Raw genomic sequence first — 17938 nt, forward strand, 5'->3', positions numbered from 1 at the left:
AATCTAAAGGTCTCTAGTAATGCAGTCAAACAGTAGTTGTTCAAATGTTGGATAGCGCTATCCACTGCATAAGTTACTATCCAGCGGATAAGAATTAAAAAAACCTAAAGCGTTATACACTGGATATCGCTAACCACCGTTTTGAACAATTTCACACGGATTTGCCAACCCCGGCGTCTCATCTTGTCCAGGGCCCAGTTTTTCGAAAGGTACATAACGCTATCCACTGAATAAATCTCTATCCCCCCCCTAGATAACGCAATTGATTTCCCCAACACCTATCCATTGGATAGCGATTTAAAGCGCTATCCAACGTTTGAGCTACCGGAGCCTAGTACTTACTGCGCTTTTCACAAACATGCGAACTCTAAAGGTCAAAAGCCGCCTTCATAATTGCGTTTTTCGCTGCTGTCAATCATAATTACGATCACAAGAAACGAACCTTGAAACACAGAAACACACAAAACGGATCCAAATCCACCAATCACAAATCACAAACCATGACCTTTTGAACCCGTTAAAGTAAAGTTTTGTTTCCTAAGAGATCCGTTAAGATGATTGACGGCAGCGAAAAACGCAATCGTCAGTTGGCTTTTGAACTTCAGAATTCGCATGTCTGTGAAAAGCGCAGTAAGGTATCGACTTTGACGTAGGCAACGACGTCACAACCGGAGACTGAGGATCTTCGTCGCAAGGGAAAACAGTCTCGAGATCCCACCAAGAAGGAGATGTAAGGGAAATATAATCACAGTCTTGAAAGTAACGGAGACCACATGTACGATGTATTGTTATTCTGTTTTGTTACACTTTCATACAATATTTTCACTAAAACTGTTTCTAAACGTGTGATTTTGAACACAGAACTGTAAATAAAATGAACAACCTACAGCAAAAGGCCAAACTGTAAATTTTCACCTCAGTATTGCCATGATTCTGCAGCGTCTAGAACGCTTAACATAAATTTGACTGCAGTAGTAGTGTATTTAAAGAACGAAAAGTCTTGTTGACTATTAGTAACAACTTCATGCTGAATCAAAACGATCGTCAAGAAAAAACAAAACAAAATATTTAAAAATAGTATTTGCAAAAATTCAAAGAACTTAATTAATATAAACGAGTCTAACTTATATTTAAAATTCATGCATTCAGGCGGTTCGACTGTATAGAGATCGAGCTAAAAGTACCTTGAAAGTGCGCAGATGAGAACTCTTGGAGTTCGCTTCTCTACCTGTTTAATGGTGCACTCACGTTCTTGTCCTACCGATTTTCTATAATTCTGTTATTTCCCCATTGGATGTGATCACTGTACAATATAATTTCGTTCACTCAAACTACATGTTTTTTAGGTGTACAGAGCAGTTTAAGGGTGTACATGCGCTTTGACATGTGAATCATTTTAGCTTAGCTAATTAATTTGACGTTGCTTTTTTCCTGACGAGGTCTAAGCGGCCTCCTTTCCTCACTCGCACCCGTCCCGAGATGCTGTGTCTTCGATTTTTTCAAGGAATCTTTGCTCTTATCTTTTTCGAGTAGTCGAGTTGTCCCAGTGTATCTTGAGATGGTTCGACGCCTCGCGATTCCGACCTTTGTCTTTTTGGGAGGCGAGATCTCGATGTTGAATGCAACGCTCTCTCTTCGCTGCCCGTTTTCAGGATCTTGAACTTCAGTGGTGAGACTCTCATTTGAGCGAGATCGCAAGGATTCAAAGGTGTTTCGTACGGCTTGATTGAATCGCTTTTTCCTGGACTGCTTTGCTGGAGTGATACTGGGTGCCGACTTTGATTTGGGCAAACTTGAGCCATCTATGATTGCTGCCTTTGGTACAGACTCTTCAGATTTACGCTTTCGGGTGTTATAAGGTTTAATTATGGAAGTATCCAAGGACATTCTCCCTGTTTTGAGGGCATCTTCTTGCCCTGTGAAGTCCGGCCCCATTTGCGTTTCTACAGGGTAGGAAGTCTGAAGATGTGGTAGACACGATGCATTCCGACGCTGTAATTCGGCCAGTCGGGTCCAGTCGAATTCACCATCGGCATCTGGTTCCATTTCCGGTCCGACTCCGTCCCCAAGAATGAAGTAAGCAGCGCTATTGGTAGTCCGTTTCTCGGGAGGGGTGTTACCGCGCATGTATATAGCGCTTTGACGGCGACTGGCACGTGTCTGGACTCCAGACCTAAAACTTGAAGTAGAAGCTGAGTGGAGACTGGAGAGAGATCGAGTGGAATGGTTGAAGAGTTCACCTTGGCCTAATATTGCCCTTCTGCTCGTTCCTATAGAGCTTGATAACTCTTCCAGTCCTAAAGGTTGGCCGTCATCAGAATCAGTTGAACTGTCTTCTTCTAAAAAGGCTTGTCGAGGATACATCTGTGATCTTACGCCTCCGATTGTCTGTCTTCTCTGCGATTCCACTTTTTTCTTGTTTTCAAGATTGATTTTTTGCTCGCGTATTTGTTCAACGGCGTGGGATAACTGTGCCTCTAAGGAATGCACCTCAGTTCCAAGCCGTCTGTTGATCAAGGCTTCTTCTTGAGCCTCTTTTTCCAATCGTTCGTTCTCGACCTCAAGTCTATCCATGTGATTTCTCAGCTCGGCAAACGCTACCTCTGCTTCTTTCATTTCTTCCGAGGCACCATCTAGTTCTTTGATCTTCCTATCAAGTTCTTCCTGCTTGTTTGCCCATCTTATCTCAGAGTTCTTCTTTTCACCGACCATTTCCTCTTTTTCGTCCATCGCGCTTTTTAATAAAGCCTCTAATTCTTCAACTTTTTTCTTATTTTCCTCAGATACTTCTTTCAAGGAAAATTCTAATTCTTCAACTCTCCGTGTCTGTTCGCCCGATGATTTTTCAAGCAACGATTCTAACTCTTGAATCCTTTTCCCTTTCTCTTCGTTTGCAGATCTCATTTCCTCCATCTGCGCAGTAAATTCATCTTCTCTTTTCTTCTCTTCTTCGAGAATTTTCTCAACCTCATTCTTCCGCTTCATCTCCAACTCACTGTAATCTTTTCTCACGTTTTCCAGTACCTCTCGGACTGCATTAACTTCAGATTCGTTTGCACTCTCCACCTTCCTTATCTCGTTTTTAAAATTTTCTTTCTCTTTTACTGCATCTTTTTCTAATTGTTCTACTTTTTCTTTTAACTCTTTCGCTTGGGCTGAATAGCTATCACATTTGATCTTCAGTTCCTCGGATTTCCTTTGTTCGTCATCCAATTTTTTCTTCATATCCTCAGCTCGTTTTGTCTCTAGTACCAACTCAGCAATATTGCTATTAGCCTTCAAAAGCTGGTTCTCTAAATCCATTTTCTCGCTTCTCATTACCCTGGCCTCTTCATCAAACCGTTCCTCTCCTTCTCTCGCTTTTCTTCGAACCTCGATCAGCTCTTCGGAATGCCTCTTCGAGTTTTCGAACATCTCCGTTCTTGTATTCATAACTTCTTCCGACAGTTGGTCAAATTTCTTCTTCCAGGCGACACGGTCCGCATCGCAAGCCTCTTGGACTTTTGCGACGTTTTTCTCCGCTTCTTCCAATATGGCTTTCTGCTTTTTACCAAACACTTCTTTCATCTTTTCGAGGTCTTCCTCTAGTTGGTTTGTCCTCAGCCGAAACTGAGCTACGGCTGTCGCTTTATCTTCTGCCATGCTGTTAATCTTTTCATCTTAAGAGAGAAATAAAGACATGTATAAGGTCAAATGAAAAGCAGACTACAAGTAGTCACTCGTTTTCCTCAGGGATAAATGAGGGAACGCGCGTGAGAATCGCCGTGCGCGAGGAAAGGATTTTCTTTCTTCCCTCTGCGTGTCAGCTTCCTTGTAAATGGCATTTTTCACGCGCACTCGCATAATTCAAAATATGAAAATGTCATTTTTCCCATCCTACGTAAATAATTACCCAGTCCACTTTTTAAATCTGCCAATATTTTTTCGTATTCATCTCTAACTTGATCCCTTTCTTTTTCCAAAGCGTGAATCAGCTCAGTCTTTTCCTTCAACTCTTCCTCAAATCCTTGCAACTTTGTACACAACTCATCCACCTCCTCTTTTTTCAAACTTATTTCTCTTTCGTAGGCAGCTCTGTCGTCATGCGCTCGGGCGTTGCTGGTTTGGAGGCTCCCTTCCAGTCCTGCTTTCAAACTCGTAAGAGCTTGAATCTCTACAGTGGATTCCTGGAGTCTTTTTTCTCTCACGTCAAGTTCTTGAGCCAACTCGGACTTTAAAGAGCGTTCCCTTAACACAGTGGCTTTGAGTTCTTCAACTTCTTGGAAACACTGCTCCTGGACATTCTTTAACTGTTCGACCAATTGTTTTCTAAGAGAAAAATGGAAATTTAGTTCCAGCGAGGAGTTTTATCTTGCAGTTCTCTTGTCATGCGATAGAATTCTCACAAAATACTAGTTCCCACGTTCTCTTTAGAACAACCGCGCTAACAGAGACCTAGAAGCGACTCGAGAGAAAATCTCGTACTCGAAACAAGAGTGTCTTTCTAACTTTATGACTCCCAAGAGTCTACGTCGAGCTCCTATAAACAGGTTCTACTAACCGAATAGACAAAGGGGAAAAGATTTTACAAAGAACAACGTTTGATCTTTTTCCAGGCGAAGAAAAACAATGCATTAACAATGTTCAGTGCCTCCGGGTCTAATACCTGTCTTTTCCTTCTACGTCTAGCCTTTCCTCAAGCTCCTGGATCCTACATTTGGCAGCTATATAGTTTTCCTGTCACAAAAGAGAAACAAACTAGTTAAGGATTCTACAAACAAGCGAGAACTTTCCAAAGGACGCAATACAATCGATTGCACTCCGCTAACCAGCCTTTTAATAATTCGGTTCAAAGAAAAAAGAAATAACGGTAGAAGTTCCTTTTACCAAATCGCCTTGAAAGCATTTGTAACATTTGTAAATTTTGTACTTTGAAGTTGAAGGCCACTGGCTCGTCACGCAACAACCCCTCCCCTTCCCCCGCCCAAGGAGGAATGCGCGCAAGGGAGGTAAAAACGTTTCTGCGTAGAGACGACACTAGCCTACGAGTACGAGCAAGCGTCATTTGGTAGATATCGTGGGAAGTCCAGCGCGAGACACGCGCGAAAGGGGATGCAAGAGCAAGGGGCTCTTGGGCAGCGCCGTAGCTAGTATGAGGCCAACCGAGGCACTCGCCTCGGTAAAATTTTGACGAATTTCGCCGATCATTTTTATTTTACATAAGCGATCATCGGATATTTTTAACGCATCATGATATTACAAAGAATTCAGCAATTCAGTCAATATACTATGAAAAAATTACCATATCATCGATCTCAAGGGGCTACGTACGTTAACTCAAATTTTTTTTGAACAAATACTGATCAAAACCATTGGCGAGGTTAACGGTCACCCAGATTATGTAGCTTGTTTCTGATTATTGCTTTTTAAATTCCACTTAAATTAACTCGAAAAAAAGTTACCGAAAGGCCCAGAAAACGCTGCAAATCGCATTTCCGAGAGACTAAAATTCAAAATTTCTCGGGGGGGGGGGGGGGGGGGGGCCATGCCCCCGAACCCCCCTAGCAACTCCCGCCTGCCTCGGTTGGTCGTTTGGTCTGGCTACGGCACTGCTCTTGGGCTCGCGCGCAGATCGCTTCGCTCACCACTCGAAATGAAGAGCTTCTCGCTGGTTATGGCGACAACTTCTAGAGGTGGAAAAAACAAACCTTGTAAGATGAGTGTGTTTCCTCGGCGACCTCTAGTTTCTCTTTCAAAGCGAGGTACTCTTCTTGGTTTACTGAGGAGGACAGTTCAGACTTCAACCGTTGCTTTTCAAGTTCAAGTTCGATGACTCGACTGTCTATGTTTACTGATGCTATAGGGACGTGACTCTGCGAAAAGTCTAGAGAATAAGAGAAAAATGTCTTAACTTAAAACTTCTAAACATTAACCAAATAAGGGACATAAATATTACTGCAGGCTATTCTTTTAAAATTGAAAAAAAAAAAAACCAAATATGGTGAAACTTGCACAGATACGCGGAGTCCTGGTACGGGAGCTTTACAGCGTTGCTAGATCAGCACGCGGAAAAATAATGAGAATAAATTTAGCATTGTACGTAGTATATAGGTATTGTCGCCATGTATAACTGCAAAATCTATGACGTCAGATGGTAACAGTGTACTGTTATCCATAATGTTTTGACAAATCGCGGAGATTTACTTTCAAAAATCTGATGACGTGGAAGTTTCGTAGAAAATCACTTAATGACTGGTCCCTTGGGAAATTGATTAACTTTGTGTGATTTTCTTTCCAATTTTAAATGCCGTTTTTTTTATGTATCAATCTAATTTACTTTTTTTTCTCAAACAATAAATTCTCGTGAAATGAGATGTTTTCATCGGAAACAGTCACTCTCAGTGTAGGGGGACCGCTAATATCATCGTTACAATCATCACCTTCTGTGGATGAAGACCAGTCCCCCTCTAAGAGAACATCATCAACTTCAACTGTATGTAGCCGTTCCCGTTTCATCTCCGCTGTTTTAGATGCTGCTTTAACTGCCTAAGAAAGACAACGTGAAAGAAAAGCTCTAACCTTGAAGCCCTTTAACTGAGGGTAGAAATTAACTGAGGGTAGAAATTAAAAAACGGGTTTTTAGAAATCTTAGAAAGGTTTAAGCTCAAACTGGGGAGGGGGGAAGCGAGGTCTTTGTTTAGTGAGCTTGAGTGGACGTCAGTTATAAGTGGAAACGCACAATTTTGCTGGCAAAGTAGAATGAAAAACAAGCCATGACATGGTTGAAACTATGAAGACGTTGGAATCTAGCCGAGCCCAGAAAAATAATAAATCTAGGAGAATCCATATTCTAATACAATCCACTTGGAGTCAACTATTTTTCTAAAGAAACGTCCGATAATGTTTGGCCTCTTTAATAAATAGCCTGAGTTTCAGCCCTCCCCTTGAGTCGCATATTTCCGAGAGTGACCTCTGAATTAACTACAGGCCACCTCTTGTAGTCTTAAAAATCCAAACGCTTAAACCTTTCTAAGACGGTTGAATCAGGGGTCTCTTTTTTTGGACAAACGTTCATCACCTTGTTGATCAAGTAGGGGCACTGATTCAAGATAAACATCCGTCTGTATTAATAATAATAATAAAAAGAATATTATGAATGAATTTGAATAAGTACGTGTCCGTTACCTCTTCCAAGTCTTGTTGTAACTTAGTAATTATCTGCTCCTTTCTGCTTAACGTAGCTTCTAATTCAGTTGTTTTGAACTCCATGTGGTGAATCTTACTCTTATACCGCTCTATACTTGATTGCAAACGTTCTGTTTCCACTCGCTAACAATAGAGGAAATGACAAAAACGTGGTTGGACTCAGTCAAGAACGAAGTAAGAGTATTTATCTGCTAGATGATATTTTTTGGTATTATTAATATAGATCATAAGATGTAGCTTTGTCCAAACCATGGGCTGGTGTACCTTTCCACGGTTGCGTTTTTCAACTTTTGCAAGAGCAGTAAGCGAGTATCCATCAACACAGCTGGGAAGACGGCCTTCACTCGAGGAAAGAAAAAGCGAAGGGGTGAAGCGAAGAGGTTGCAACACAAACAAAGTCGCAAAATTTTTTAAGACTCCTCACCATACAAACGTCTGAAGAATTCTGCGACTTTTCGTTAGTTTTTAACCTTGGCAACTTAATTGATTTGAAGGAGTTCTTTGCAGAAGTGTTGAAGGATTTCCGCTTACTTGTCCCAGTCAAAGACTGAGAAAGCTCTGTTAGTGAGGTCATTTTGACCGACACCGATTGGGAGACTGGAAACTAAAATATTGGTTTCCAAAATGGCGGAGAGTATCAGCCTTTCTTTCTTTTTCAAATCTGAGTGATCTTGCCGCGTCAATAATATGTGTGATTGTCACTGAGGACACTGTCGCCTAAGGTGCAACTGGTTTCGTCCCAATTGTACAGGTACAATGCAAACAGCTAGTTCATATCATGTCTTCTGCACATGTTAAAATCCTTAGGGTGTATTTCAATGGCACTTTTAATTTGTCCATTAAGAACCCATGCAGTAATGCCTTGCTTGTTGAGTTCTGAGGCCGGCTTTACCAGCTGTCGAAGTCGGCCCTTTCTCTAGCTGCTATTCCCCAGACTTGGAAGGGGGCACATTTTTCTATTAACTTGGTGCATTAACTTGCTAATGAAAACAGAGATTTCATTTTGTTTTGTGATCAAGTGAGGGACATGAATTTTGCTACACAGGGAAAGCCTTTAAATGAAAAATAAATGTCCTTTGTTTACCCTCGGATGTATTTATAGTACCATTGCCAGCAGGGCCAAGTAAATGCCTGAAACAAATAATTCAATTTAAATTACAAGTCCAGCGCTTTAACCACCTGACCACGCTGCCTCCTCTGAACTTTTTGCTCATTCAACAACTCACCTCATTTTCAAACTGTTCCTTCTCCTGCATAAAGTTTGCAACTTTTTGCTCTAGATCACCACATTGCTGCTTAAAGGTTTGCAGTTCAACAACTTTTTGTTTTAATCTGTATAACAAAAACAGAGTGGTGTACAAATTGCACTTACATATAAAAGATATGAGATCCCTAGCTAAGTAGGCTTATCCTTCTGACAGTCGCAATCTCTTTCGCAATCTCTTTTTGACAATCAAAATGTATCAATCTCTGCCGCCCCGCACCCGTAACAATAGTCTCAATTTGAACTGTTCTGCTAAACACTAAATGTAAAAAATATTATTGCACCAAAACAACTGTACATGTATTCGATGATTTTCTGCACACTGTACAAACTCTAAGATTCGGTGATTGTTGTAAAACAAGTTGGGTGCCCTACAGTGAAATAAAATGAATTTCCAAGGTTGCTCACTCCAGTTCCTTTTTTTTCCAGTTTGTTTAAGTTTCAAGTTTGTACAGGACATGAACAATGATGGAAAAAATAATTGTTACCTTGCATTTTCACTTTCTGTCTTTTCAAATTCAGTTTTAAAGTGTCTCATTATCTCTAACTCTTCCGCACATGACAATAACTTTGCAATTTCAGAGCGCAGTCCAATAATTGTTGCATCTACAAACCAAAAATATAGAAACACTTTTATTAAATAGGTCAGAAAAAATAATAGAGGTCATAAAAAAATGCAACAAAACATTTTTCTGTTTTGCCACAGATCTAACTGAGCTGCAAGTTACTAGATTAGACTTTTCAGGATAGCTCCAAAATAGAATTTGTTTTGCCATTCATGATCAAACATTTGCGAGAACTAGACTGGGCATGGATGTATATATCCCTTCGGCGACAGATAGTTTATGGACTGTTGGCCAAATGGCTAAAGTATTTACTAAGGAAACTTGTTAGACGGTTAGTAGTTTGTTAGCTGACAGAGGCATCACTGTACAATGTCATCTGTGAGTCATCTGCTGCCCCAACATTTGGCCATCTGTCGATTGACAGTAAGCTAAAAGTTATTCTTTAAGGTATTATTGATTAAAAAAGAGACACTCTGTTGAAGTGGCCAAGTGACGAAATTAAGAGCAAGTTAAGTTATTTTGGTTGTTTAGTTACAGATTTGTATTTCCCATACATGCACGTACCTCTTGCATCAAGCTCCTTATTCTTTTCAGTAAGTTCGGCTTCTAATTCAGATTGTACACGAATTTGCAAGTCCAGTGAGTTCTGCAGCTTAGTAACTTTCTGCTGCAGTTTGTTCAACATAAGCTGCAATAAGAAGCAGTAACATTTTCCCCTTTGAAAATTTAAATAATAATTATTTTAATTAATTCATCATTAATTCATTACATATACCGCTTTACTGGAACACTATGCTATAAGTCCTTAAAATCACAGCCAAGAAAAACAAAAACCCAACCCTAATTCCAATATTGTCTGTCCAATCAGTTTGCATTTTGCGGTCATGAAAGACATCACTGAGATCATAGTAACTCAAAAATGTTTCTTCCAGCTTTCAGTGGTATTGAATCAGTAGTGTTATAATAATATTTCAAAGTAGTGCTACAATCAGAGGGTCCATTGTTGAAATAAAAAGTCAATATTAATTACCTGGTTCTGTTTGCTCCTTAGTTTAGGAGATGCCACAAGAGATTTCAAAGGACTGTTAGTGAAGAAAGCCTCAACTGGTGACTGTATTGTTAATGGCGATGAAAATCCACTACCTGATTGATCCAACTTCTGGTTTTCTGAAACATTTACTGTTATGAAAATCAAATGAGACTCTTAGTGAATTGCATTCCTTTAAGTTGTTCTGTTTAAAAATCAAAAAGGACTAATTTAATTTTTACTATTATCCAACACAAAATCAAAATGTTTTACAAATAATGTCAATAATTTTTGAAACAATGTTAGCCCAACATTAGATACTATGATCAACCAATGTTGGGCAACTAACAGTTGTACCTTAGGACAATGCTAAAATGCTAACGTAGAAAGACATTATTTTAATTTCTTTCTACATTAGCTAATCACAGCACTAGCACATAGCTGATAATAATATTATACTTAACCTTTTCTGCACAAAATGTCATTAAATGACTCTTCCGTCAGGCTACCAGAGTTCAACTCAGTCAGGACAGACTCGATCAAATATTTGAAAGTGAATTGATTTTCAACATCCATACCGGTGATCTGGTTTATAAATATGGCCACATTCTCACACTGTGTTGCTCCATAAAGCAAAAGTGTGATCATCTGTTAATTGAAAGAAAATAGAAATTAATATTGAAAACGTTTATGAGAAGACAGTGTGCACTAGACACAGCAAACACAGTCTTTTAATTTACTTTACTGTCTTTAACCCTCAGTAAGGAGTGTAAGGAAAAATGTGCTCAACAAGAAATGGAAACTAAGACTTCACTAATGGCCAGACACCTTGAGCACTTATATATTGTATATTCAGGTAGCCTGCGAAGCGCAGACGTATTTCCGGTCGTCGCTTCTCTCCCCCCAAGAATTAGCTATTTTTGGAGGGAGAGAAGCGATGACCAGATATACGTCTGCGCTTCGCAGGCTAATATTCAGGGTGCTAATTGAAAAAAATTTAGAGTAGGCAGCTGCTATGAAGCATAGCCAACCATGTTAATAAAGTTTGAGAGCTATGAGCTGACTTTTATTGAAGTAGCCAAGGATATACATATATATATATATTTTTTTTTTTGGGGGGGGGACGTTGTTGTGATTTGAACAATAAAACTGAGGAGTTATTAGGCATGGGAAATAAATCATTCACAATGGGTAAAAGCGAGAAAATAAATGGAAAATTTAATACACACCTTTCCTATCTCTAACTCATCCCTTTTCTCTAGATTTTCAGCATCTACAACGGTGGTAATGTCAAATTGATGGAAGCCTAAAGAACAATAAAACTAAATTTGAAAATTCACTATAAACATTATTAAAAATTATTATAATATTATCATTATATTAATGTGAAATAAATACTGTTATTAATAATATTAATATTACTGTTGTATTAGGGCACAGTCAGATTGTGTGTTGAAACCTTGTAATAAATTAGCCAGATAATGATGAATTAAAGAATATTATAAATGTAAAATTCAGTTGTTTTTTTGTAAAATTCAGTTGTTTTTACGCAAAAGAATAATCAAGCTGGGGGTGGGAGGGTCAGAGGGGTACGGAAGGTGGGAGTTCTTTAAGAGCAAAAGGTGGAAGAAATAGGGGGAAATTAAGCAACAGTGCTTAATATTTGGCAATTGCAACAAGGCCAGGGGAGGAAGCCAAGAAAAAAGGGACAGGAGCCGGAAATACAAGGCATACAAGTTGGAGGCAGGAGGCTTGGGCCCCCTGTCTCCTAACCCATTTGTTTGTGTCTGTAAAAGTGCCCCACTGGTTATGGGCCCCAAACACTTACCAGCTACAGTACACGAACACACATGTTGAACAGAACCTAAAAGCGAATGCAATGAGCTTCCTCACCTCCAAGATAAGAGATGATGAGGGACAGAACTTGTTCAACGTCAAATACATCGCTGTCACTTGGCAAATCTTTTGCTGTTTCTTTGTCACTAGAAGGTTTTATCAAAAAGTCATTTACTTAGGCTTAATTAGCATGTACGGGGGTATAAGACTATAAAGAGGGCTGGCTGTCTTTCAAATATAAACAGCAAATTGTAGTGGCGCAGTGAGAATGATCATGTTTATCCGTGCTTACATTAAATGAAGAATGTCCAGCAGCAGACTTTTAGCGCCGTCGTCTGTGATTTTCCCAACTTTTTTACCATCACTTGAAGCATTTGAGTTGATCTGCAACATATGGGAAAGAATTTGATGATCTGAAGCAGATGCCTTCCTCTCAATTTAACAAAACAAGTAAGCTTTGACTGTAAATTTTCGCTTCGATCGACGTAAAAAGGTTAAATAAATTGCAGTGATTCGAAGCCTTGAAGAAATCGAAGATGGCGCCGCACTTACCCAGTCAAGTAGAAATCTAGAGTTAGCTGGATTCATTTTGTAACCCCAAAAGTTCGAAAGCTATCTCCACACAGCATTAAATCCTTTTCATCAAAAAACACACTGAAGATCGATGTATCTACAGTAAGTAGTACCGAATGTACAGCGTATTTGGCGGTTGATTTTGAATTAAGAAGCCTGTCCCACAAGCCTCAACGGTCTGAACTCGCCTTGTAACCAAGCCTGTAGGATAGGATTTCCTCCAAGGGTTTTGCAAGATTGTTTTATTAATTTATTGAGCAATTTTTGACTCGTTTATTAGACGTGATTGAAGGAGATAACCCAAACACTTGTGAGAAACTTATCTCAGACAATTTTAGCGGGAATGGGCTGTTGTTTCAGTAGCGAGGATGAACCAGACGGTCAAGTAAGTTTGATGTTCCTTGCGTTTTCACAGTGTCATGTGACTGTCATCGTAATTTTCAGTGCTCTGATTTTTTGGTTCCTTGGAAGCTATTTGTGATTATCAATGGTATTCTTCCATGTTTTTTTCCCTTCAATCCTAGAGACTGCTCTCAAGCCAGCACACTTTCAAGCAAAATTGTTCCCACATAAATAAATAAAAACGGTACTTCGATCACATGTATGATATTTTTCGTTGTTCCGAAAGTCCGCACATGGTGATTAAAGCTCATTTTGTTAGGTTGTTGTTGATACAGACAAATCATTCCGTTTTCTGTTGTGGCTACTTTTTTTTTTCGGGAACAAAGAGAACTCTTAAGATTAATTAACTGGACTAAATAACAAAAACTTTCAAGAGGTTAATATACATGGCTACGTGTGAAGACAGGAAACTGTGCTGTGATCCTACAGGTCACAAACGAGCAACATTCTTTTGCAGCAGAATCGAAAATAAAACTTTGATACTTGCTTGCATGTTTTCTAGCCTAGATTGAGTTTCATGTTTAATGCAGATTTGCACAGGTATACAAATGATTTCATCACATTCTTTATCATGCACAATTCAAACAGAGTAGTCTAGAGGCTGGGACCCCTTATGACCAACATGGAGATCAAAGTGTCAGTCAGCTTCTTCAAAAAAAATAAAAGAAATTAATGTTTAATGAATGTCTTTATATCTGATAAAGACATGGCTAAACTTTACGTCCACTTTTTTAGACCAAACTATCCCCAAATCTAAATACATGTATTAGTGCAAGATTTTGAAGTTGTTCAAAAAACTTGCAGTCATGTATTATAAGTGTAAAAACTCTTGGGTTCACCTTGAGTTTTTAAACCTGATAATACCACCCTGCTTGTTTTTTAAACAAAGCATAAATCATTCCATTCCCATATAAAAGCATAATAATAAATAATTTATTTAAATAATTATTATTTCCTTTTTCTCCTATGAATAATAAGGGGATGAAGTCAAGAGAAATTCTGAATCAAAATACATGTAGATTAAATACTGGATTAACCTGAGATTGGATTTTACCTCAACCAGCTGCACAAAAGACTTGTTTTTAGGCCTGGTATTAAACAGTCAGAGAGGGCAAATGTTTGAAAGCATGTGAAAATCATGCTTGTTTTCTTGTTCATTCTTTAAATCCTGGCTAGGCAAGTGGGACTAGCCTATGCACAAAGAAATTCCTATGCATAGCATGCATAATTTGACCAATCATAGCCAAACTACTTGGTTTGATCGATACACGTACTTAACAAGTTTGGGAAGCAATTTGTGCCAGAGATTCTTCTACTTACCTGCCCAGAATATTGTAGAGCGAACAAGAAACCTCAACACACAGGGTACAAGAATTCAGAATCATGCTTTCCATTTTTTTCAAATTAGTCTCCTAGCCTAGTTCCCTAAGCATTGACTAATATTTTTCCTTTCCAACCATCTATTTTGGTTTCTATGAAAATTCACAGAAAGGGTTATTTGGAGTCCTATGAATAGTGAAAAAAAAACAGTGCAACTAAAATTGAACAGTTATCTCAACACACTATATCTGGAAACAATCCTAAACAATACTCATGGCAGTCTAGCACAAACTGTTTCTATCAACAGAGTTCTGTTTCAAACTGGCTAAAAAAAATGTTTAGAAAATTGTTTGGTGGTCATTGTAAGGTATGTGTGACAGTAAAGTGTAATTTTTGTAATTCTTTTAGGTTGAGATTGCTTGTTTTCAACTTTTAGAGGTCCTTTTCATCCTTCCATGTACATCTACAGAACTAAGACTTGAAAGTGCTTTATATTACTTACTTCGTACTCTTGGTCAATGCCTAGAAGATGACAGGAAGAAAACTGACTCCATATGGCTCAATCTCTCATACAACTTTCTAGATCTGTAACATTCTTCAGACCCACATCCCTTAGCAGTCATGTTTATATATGTAGTTGTCAGACTTCCTCTTTTAGCTTTCCAATGTGTAGTCACCCATCTTATCAGCTGTTGCACTGGAGACTCTTCATGATGAAAAACATGTATTAATGTGCATGTTTTCATCTACAGAGGCAAGCGAGTGAAAGAGATCCTCTGTTGGGAGGATCATCAGCACCAATAGCTAATGGACAAAGACCTGTGTAAGTTGATTTAGTTTTTTCTATGAGATTTAGGAACAGGGCTGTCACTAAAATCTTCTCCCTGGCTACTTAGAGCGTTACCCTAGGCTACTTTCACAGAAAACAAAAAGAAAATAAACCAAAAGAGCACCCTTGCTGTTCATTTCCCCATCTACCAGTAGCATACACCTGACAACTTGAAATCTTAGTTACAGCCCTAAAAAAAATACACGAAGAAAATAAAATAATATGTTAACCTGTTGATCAGTCCATAGTTGGTGTACCTGCTTGACTTGTTGGCAAAACATCAGGGCTCAAAATAATGGCCAGGCAATGGACAATGTCCGGCCAATGTGACCAATAATCGGGACAAACTTTCTGTTGGCTGGTCATTTTGACCGGGAAATAAAATTATTCACATTAGTTCTGAACGTAAAAAAACAGTTCAATCATAAAATATTTTAGCTGCTTGTAGTTATAGATTCAGAGAATACATATGCGACAGTCTCATTCTGCAGCTCTGTGAATGCCAATTAGCGGTTTTCTCAACATTTTGACCAGTCACAAACGAGGCATGACCTTGCTAAAACTTGTTTGGCCAGTCAACATGACCGGACACTGCCCAAAATGATTTTGAGCCCGGAAACGTGTATTTATTTTATATCTGTAGATCGTTATAAATTTTTGGCATATTACTGATTATAATGATGATGTTGCCAGTAAACAAATTTGACTGTCTTAATAATAATAATATTATTATCTAATGTTGATGTTGCTGTACTGTATTTGCTTTGCAGAGACGATATTCATAATTCCAGCACAGGCCCTATATCAAAGACAGATGAACAAGCTCTACTCAGTAGAATACTTCATCAGACAGCACAGTATGTTACCAGACTGAACACTAAAATTTACCACCTAGGGAAAATAATGTTTGAACTTTTGGAATTGACCAAAGTTTTTGAAAACAAAGTCAAATTCCCAACCTCTGAACAATGAATCTGTTGTACTTTTTGTTGCATGATCGAATTGGGATGACTCTCAGTTGTGTGTGAGAAAATTAAATTCAGGTTAAAATGGTTTCATCCTAAGTTGATTCTCAATTTGCTTTATCTCCTTATTTATTTATGATCATAGATTGTCAGGGCTAGGAAAATTGACTTAGGCTGAAACCATTTTAACCTGTGAACTTTTTTTTTGACCCACAACAAATCCACATCAAGTTACTCTCCTCAGAGTGCTCTTTATTCTATTTTTGTTACTCAAAGAATTAGAAAACTGAAGAAGGCTAAAATCCCTGACAAGGGGACAAGGAAATATAAAAAATAGTATCATGTTACAAAAACAAAACTTGCAAACAACAGCTGTTGCAAATTCTAAGTTGCAATGTACACAATTGTCCTTCGTTCTTTTTCAATACAGCGACGTTATAGATGTGTCTTCAATTGAACCTCACAGTATAGAAAGAACAGAGTATATGGAAAGATCAAGACAATACATGTAAGTTTTGGATAGTCGCAGTTTGGACATCATCAAGTCAATTTTAGTTTTGCTTAGATGTCCTGTTTCCCTTATCCTCCAAGTAATACTGGTAAATATCATTGATTTCTTAGGGCCAAGCTATCAGGTATTAATAATTCCAATATTCAAAGCGCTACTGAACTTCCAGCTGGAGTTAAGGTCCCACAGTTAGTTCTTGCAAGTGAACCTGTTCCACAATCAGATGTAGCCTTTGTAAGTATTGTTATGGTCTGTACAGTATCTAAACATACCTGTTATAGGAATGAATGGTATTGATTCCCAGAAATGAAGCAGCTCTTCAGCCATATGTGTTGCATCACTAAGCATTATTCTGACCTTCTCTTCATGTTGTTGTTTGTTTTCTGTTTTCAAATAATTGATGGGTCTTTTGAGCAACAAATCTGATCTTCTTAGCAAGGGGCACTTAGCTTATTTTCCTGCTAAAATATACCTAATAACAAGAAAACAAAGAGCATCTCAAAATATCTTAACTGTAACTGAAACCAGTTCATCCTAAACAAACCTCACGATTGTATATCATGGTCTCCGACTGAAATTACCTTTTAAGTATTGTTCTTGAAAAACAAGAATGGAATCAATGACTTTACTTTGTACTGACGCTTTTAGTGCGCTGGTGCGTGGACTGAAAAGGAGACAAAACTTTTGAAAGGTCACTTGCTGTTTTCAGTTAGGTTTTCATTGCCAAGATATTCAGTTATAGACAGTGTGCCAAAAGGAACTGTCCATGAAGCAGAGTTGACAATATACCGTAAAATTCCGAAAATAAGCAGCCCCTGGGGCTTATATTTTTCAAAGGCACTTTTTGAGGGGCTTATCTACGGAGTGAAATTTGCTTTTCAAAATCGATTGGGCTAGCCTTATAGTTAAAACGAAATTTACCCTTTTTGCGTTCTTTTGAATTTGAGGGCAATTTCCAAATACAGGCCCAGGAGGGGGGGGAGGGGGCTTATATTTGGAGGGGCGATTTAACGGAGGGTTTTTTGCGTCACATGTTTGGGGGCTTATATTTGAAGGGGCTTATACATGGAGGGGCTTATTTTTGGAATTTTACGGTATGATAGTTTGTGACTAGGGATGCAGAAAAGTGTCCATTGTCCATATTAACCAGTGTTTGTGTCCATAAAGTGCTCAGGGTTCCACTGTATTCGCTCAGTGTGACTGTTGTGAATGAATTCTCATTTTTAGGTGATAAGAGCTGCAAAAGAAGCAGATGCATCTCTATCCGGCTTCCATGTTGAACCCAGAGATGCACTGGTGGTAGAGTTTGAATCATCATAGTCTAAATCGTAAGGAGTAGCTGATATTCAAATATTTATTAAAATTCCAGCTATATAATGCATTCCATGCTAGTAATGAAAATGAGTTTCACAGTGAACTTTCTACCATGGAAATGGTGACCAGTGAAAGTTAAGAGAAGGGGG

General features: G+C 38.6%; 2 protein-coding genes across 2 annotated transcripts in view; one reads left to right on the top strand and one right to left on the bottom strand.

Moving 5' to 3' along the window:
* Positions 1–760: 760 nt before the first annotated feature.
* On the bottom strand, positions 761–12565 carry LOC140948272 (uncharacterized). The gene is made up of 15 exons (XM_073397503.1): positions 12431–12565; positions 12171–12262; positions 11936–12024; positions 11272–11348; positions 10507–10690; positions 10046–10194; positions 9580–9703; positions 8938–9055; positions 8412–8517; positions 7165–7308; positions 6420–6525; positions 5688–5863; positions 4646–4716; positions 3893–4308; positions 761–3659 (listed from the first exon to the last, which is right to left on the bottom strand). Exons 1-15 carry the CDS (start codon positions 12464–12466, stop codon positions 1402–1404), a joined length of 4146 nt encoding a protein of 1381 aa, XP_073253604.1. The 5' UTR covers positions 12467–12565; the 3' UTR covers positions 761–1401.
* Positions 12566–12644: 79 nt separating this feature from the next.
* Positions 12645–17938, top strand: part of LOC140948314 (ragulator complex protein LAMTOR1-like) — a 7020-nt gene continuing 1726 nt past the window's right edge. Inside the window, exons 1-6 of the mRNA XM_073397543.1 lie at positions 12645–12836; positions 14926–14996; positions 15773–15859; positions 16398–16475; positions 16589–16709; positions 17703–17938. The exon at positions 17703–17938 is cut by the window's right edge and continues 1726 nt beyond it. Of these exons, the coding sequence (XP_073253644.1) occupies positions 12795–12836; positions 14926–14996; positions 15773–15859; positions 16398–16475; positions 16589–16709; positions 17703–17795 (492 nt within the window). The 5' untranslated portion in view covers positions 12645–12794 and the 3' untranslated portion in view covers positions 17796–17938. The remainder of the gene's footprint in view (positions 12837–14925; positions 14997–15772; positions 15860–16397; positions 16476–16588; positions 16710–17702) is intronic.

Source organism: Porites lutea, chromosome 9, assembly GCF_958299795.1.
Source record: "Porites lutea chromosome 9, jaPorLute2.1, whole genome shotgun sequence".
Lineage (NCBI taxonomy): Eukaryota > Metazoa > Cnidaria > Anthozoa > Scleractinia > Poritidae > Porites > Porites lutea.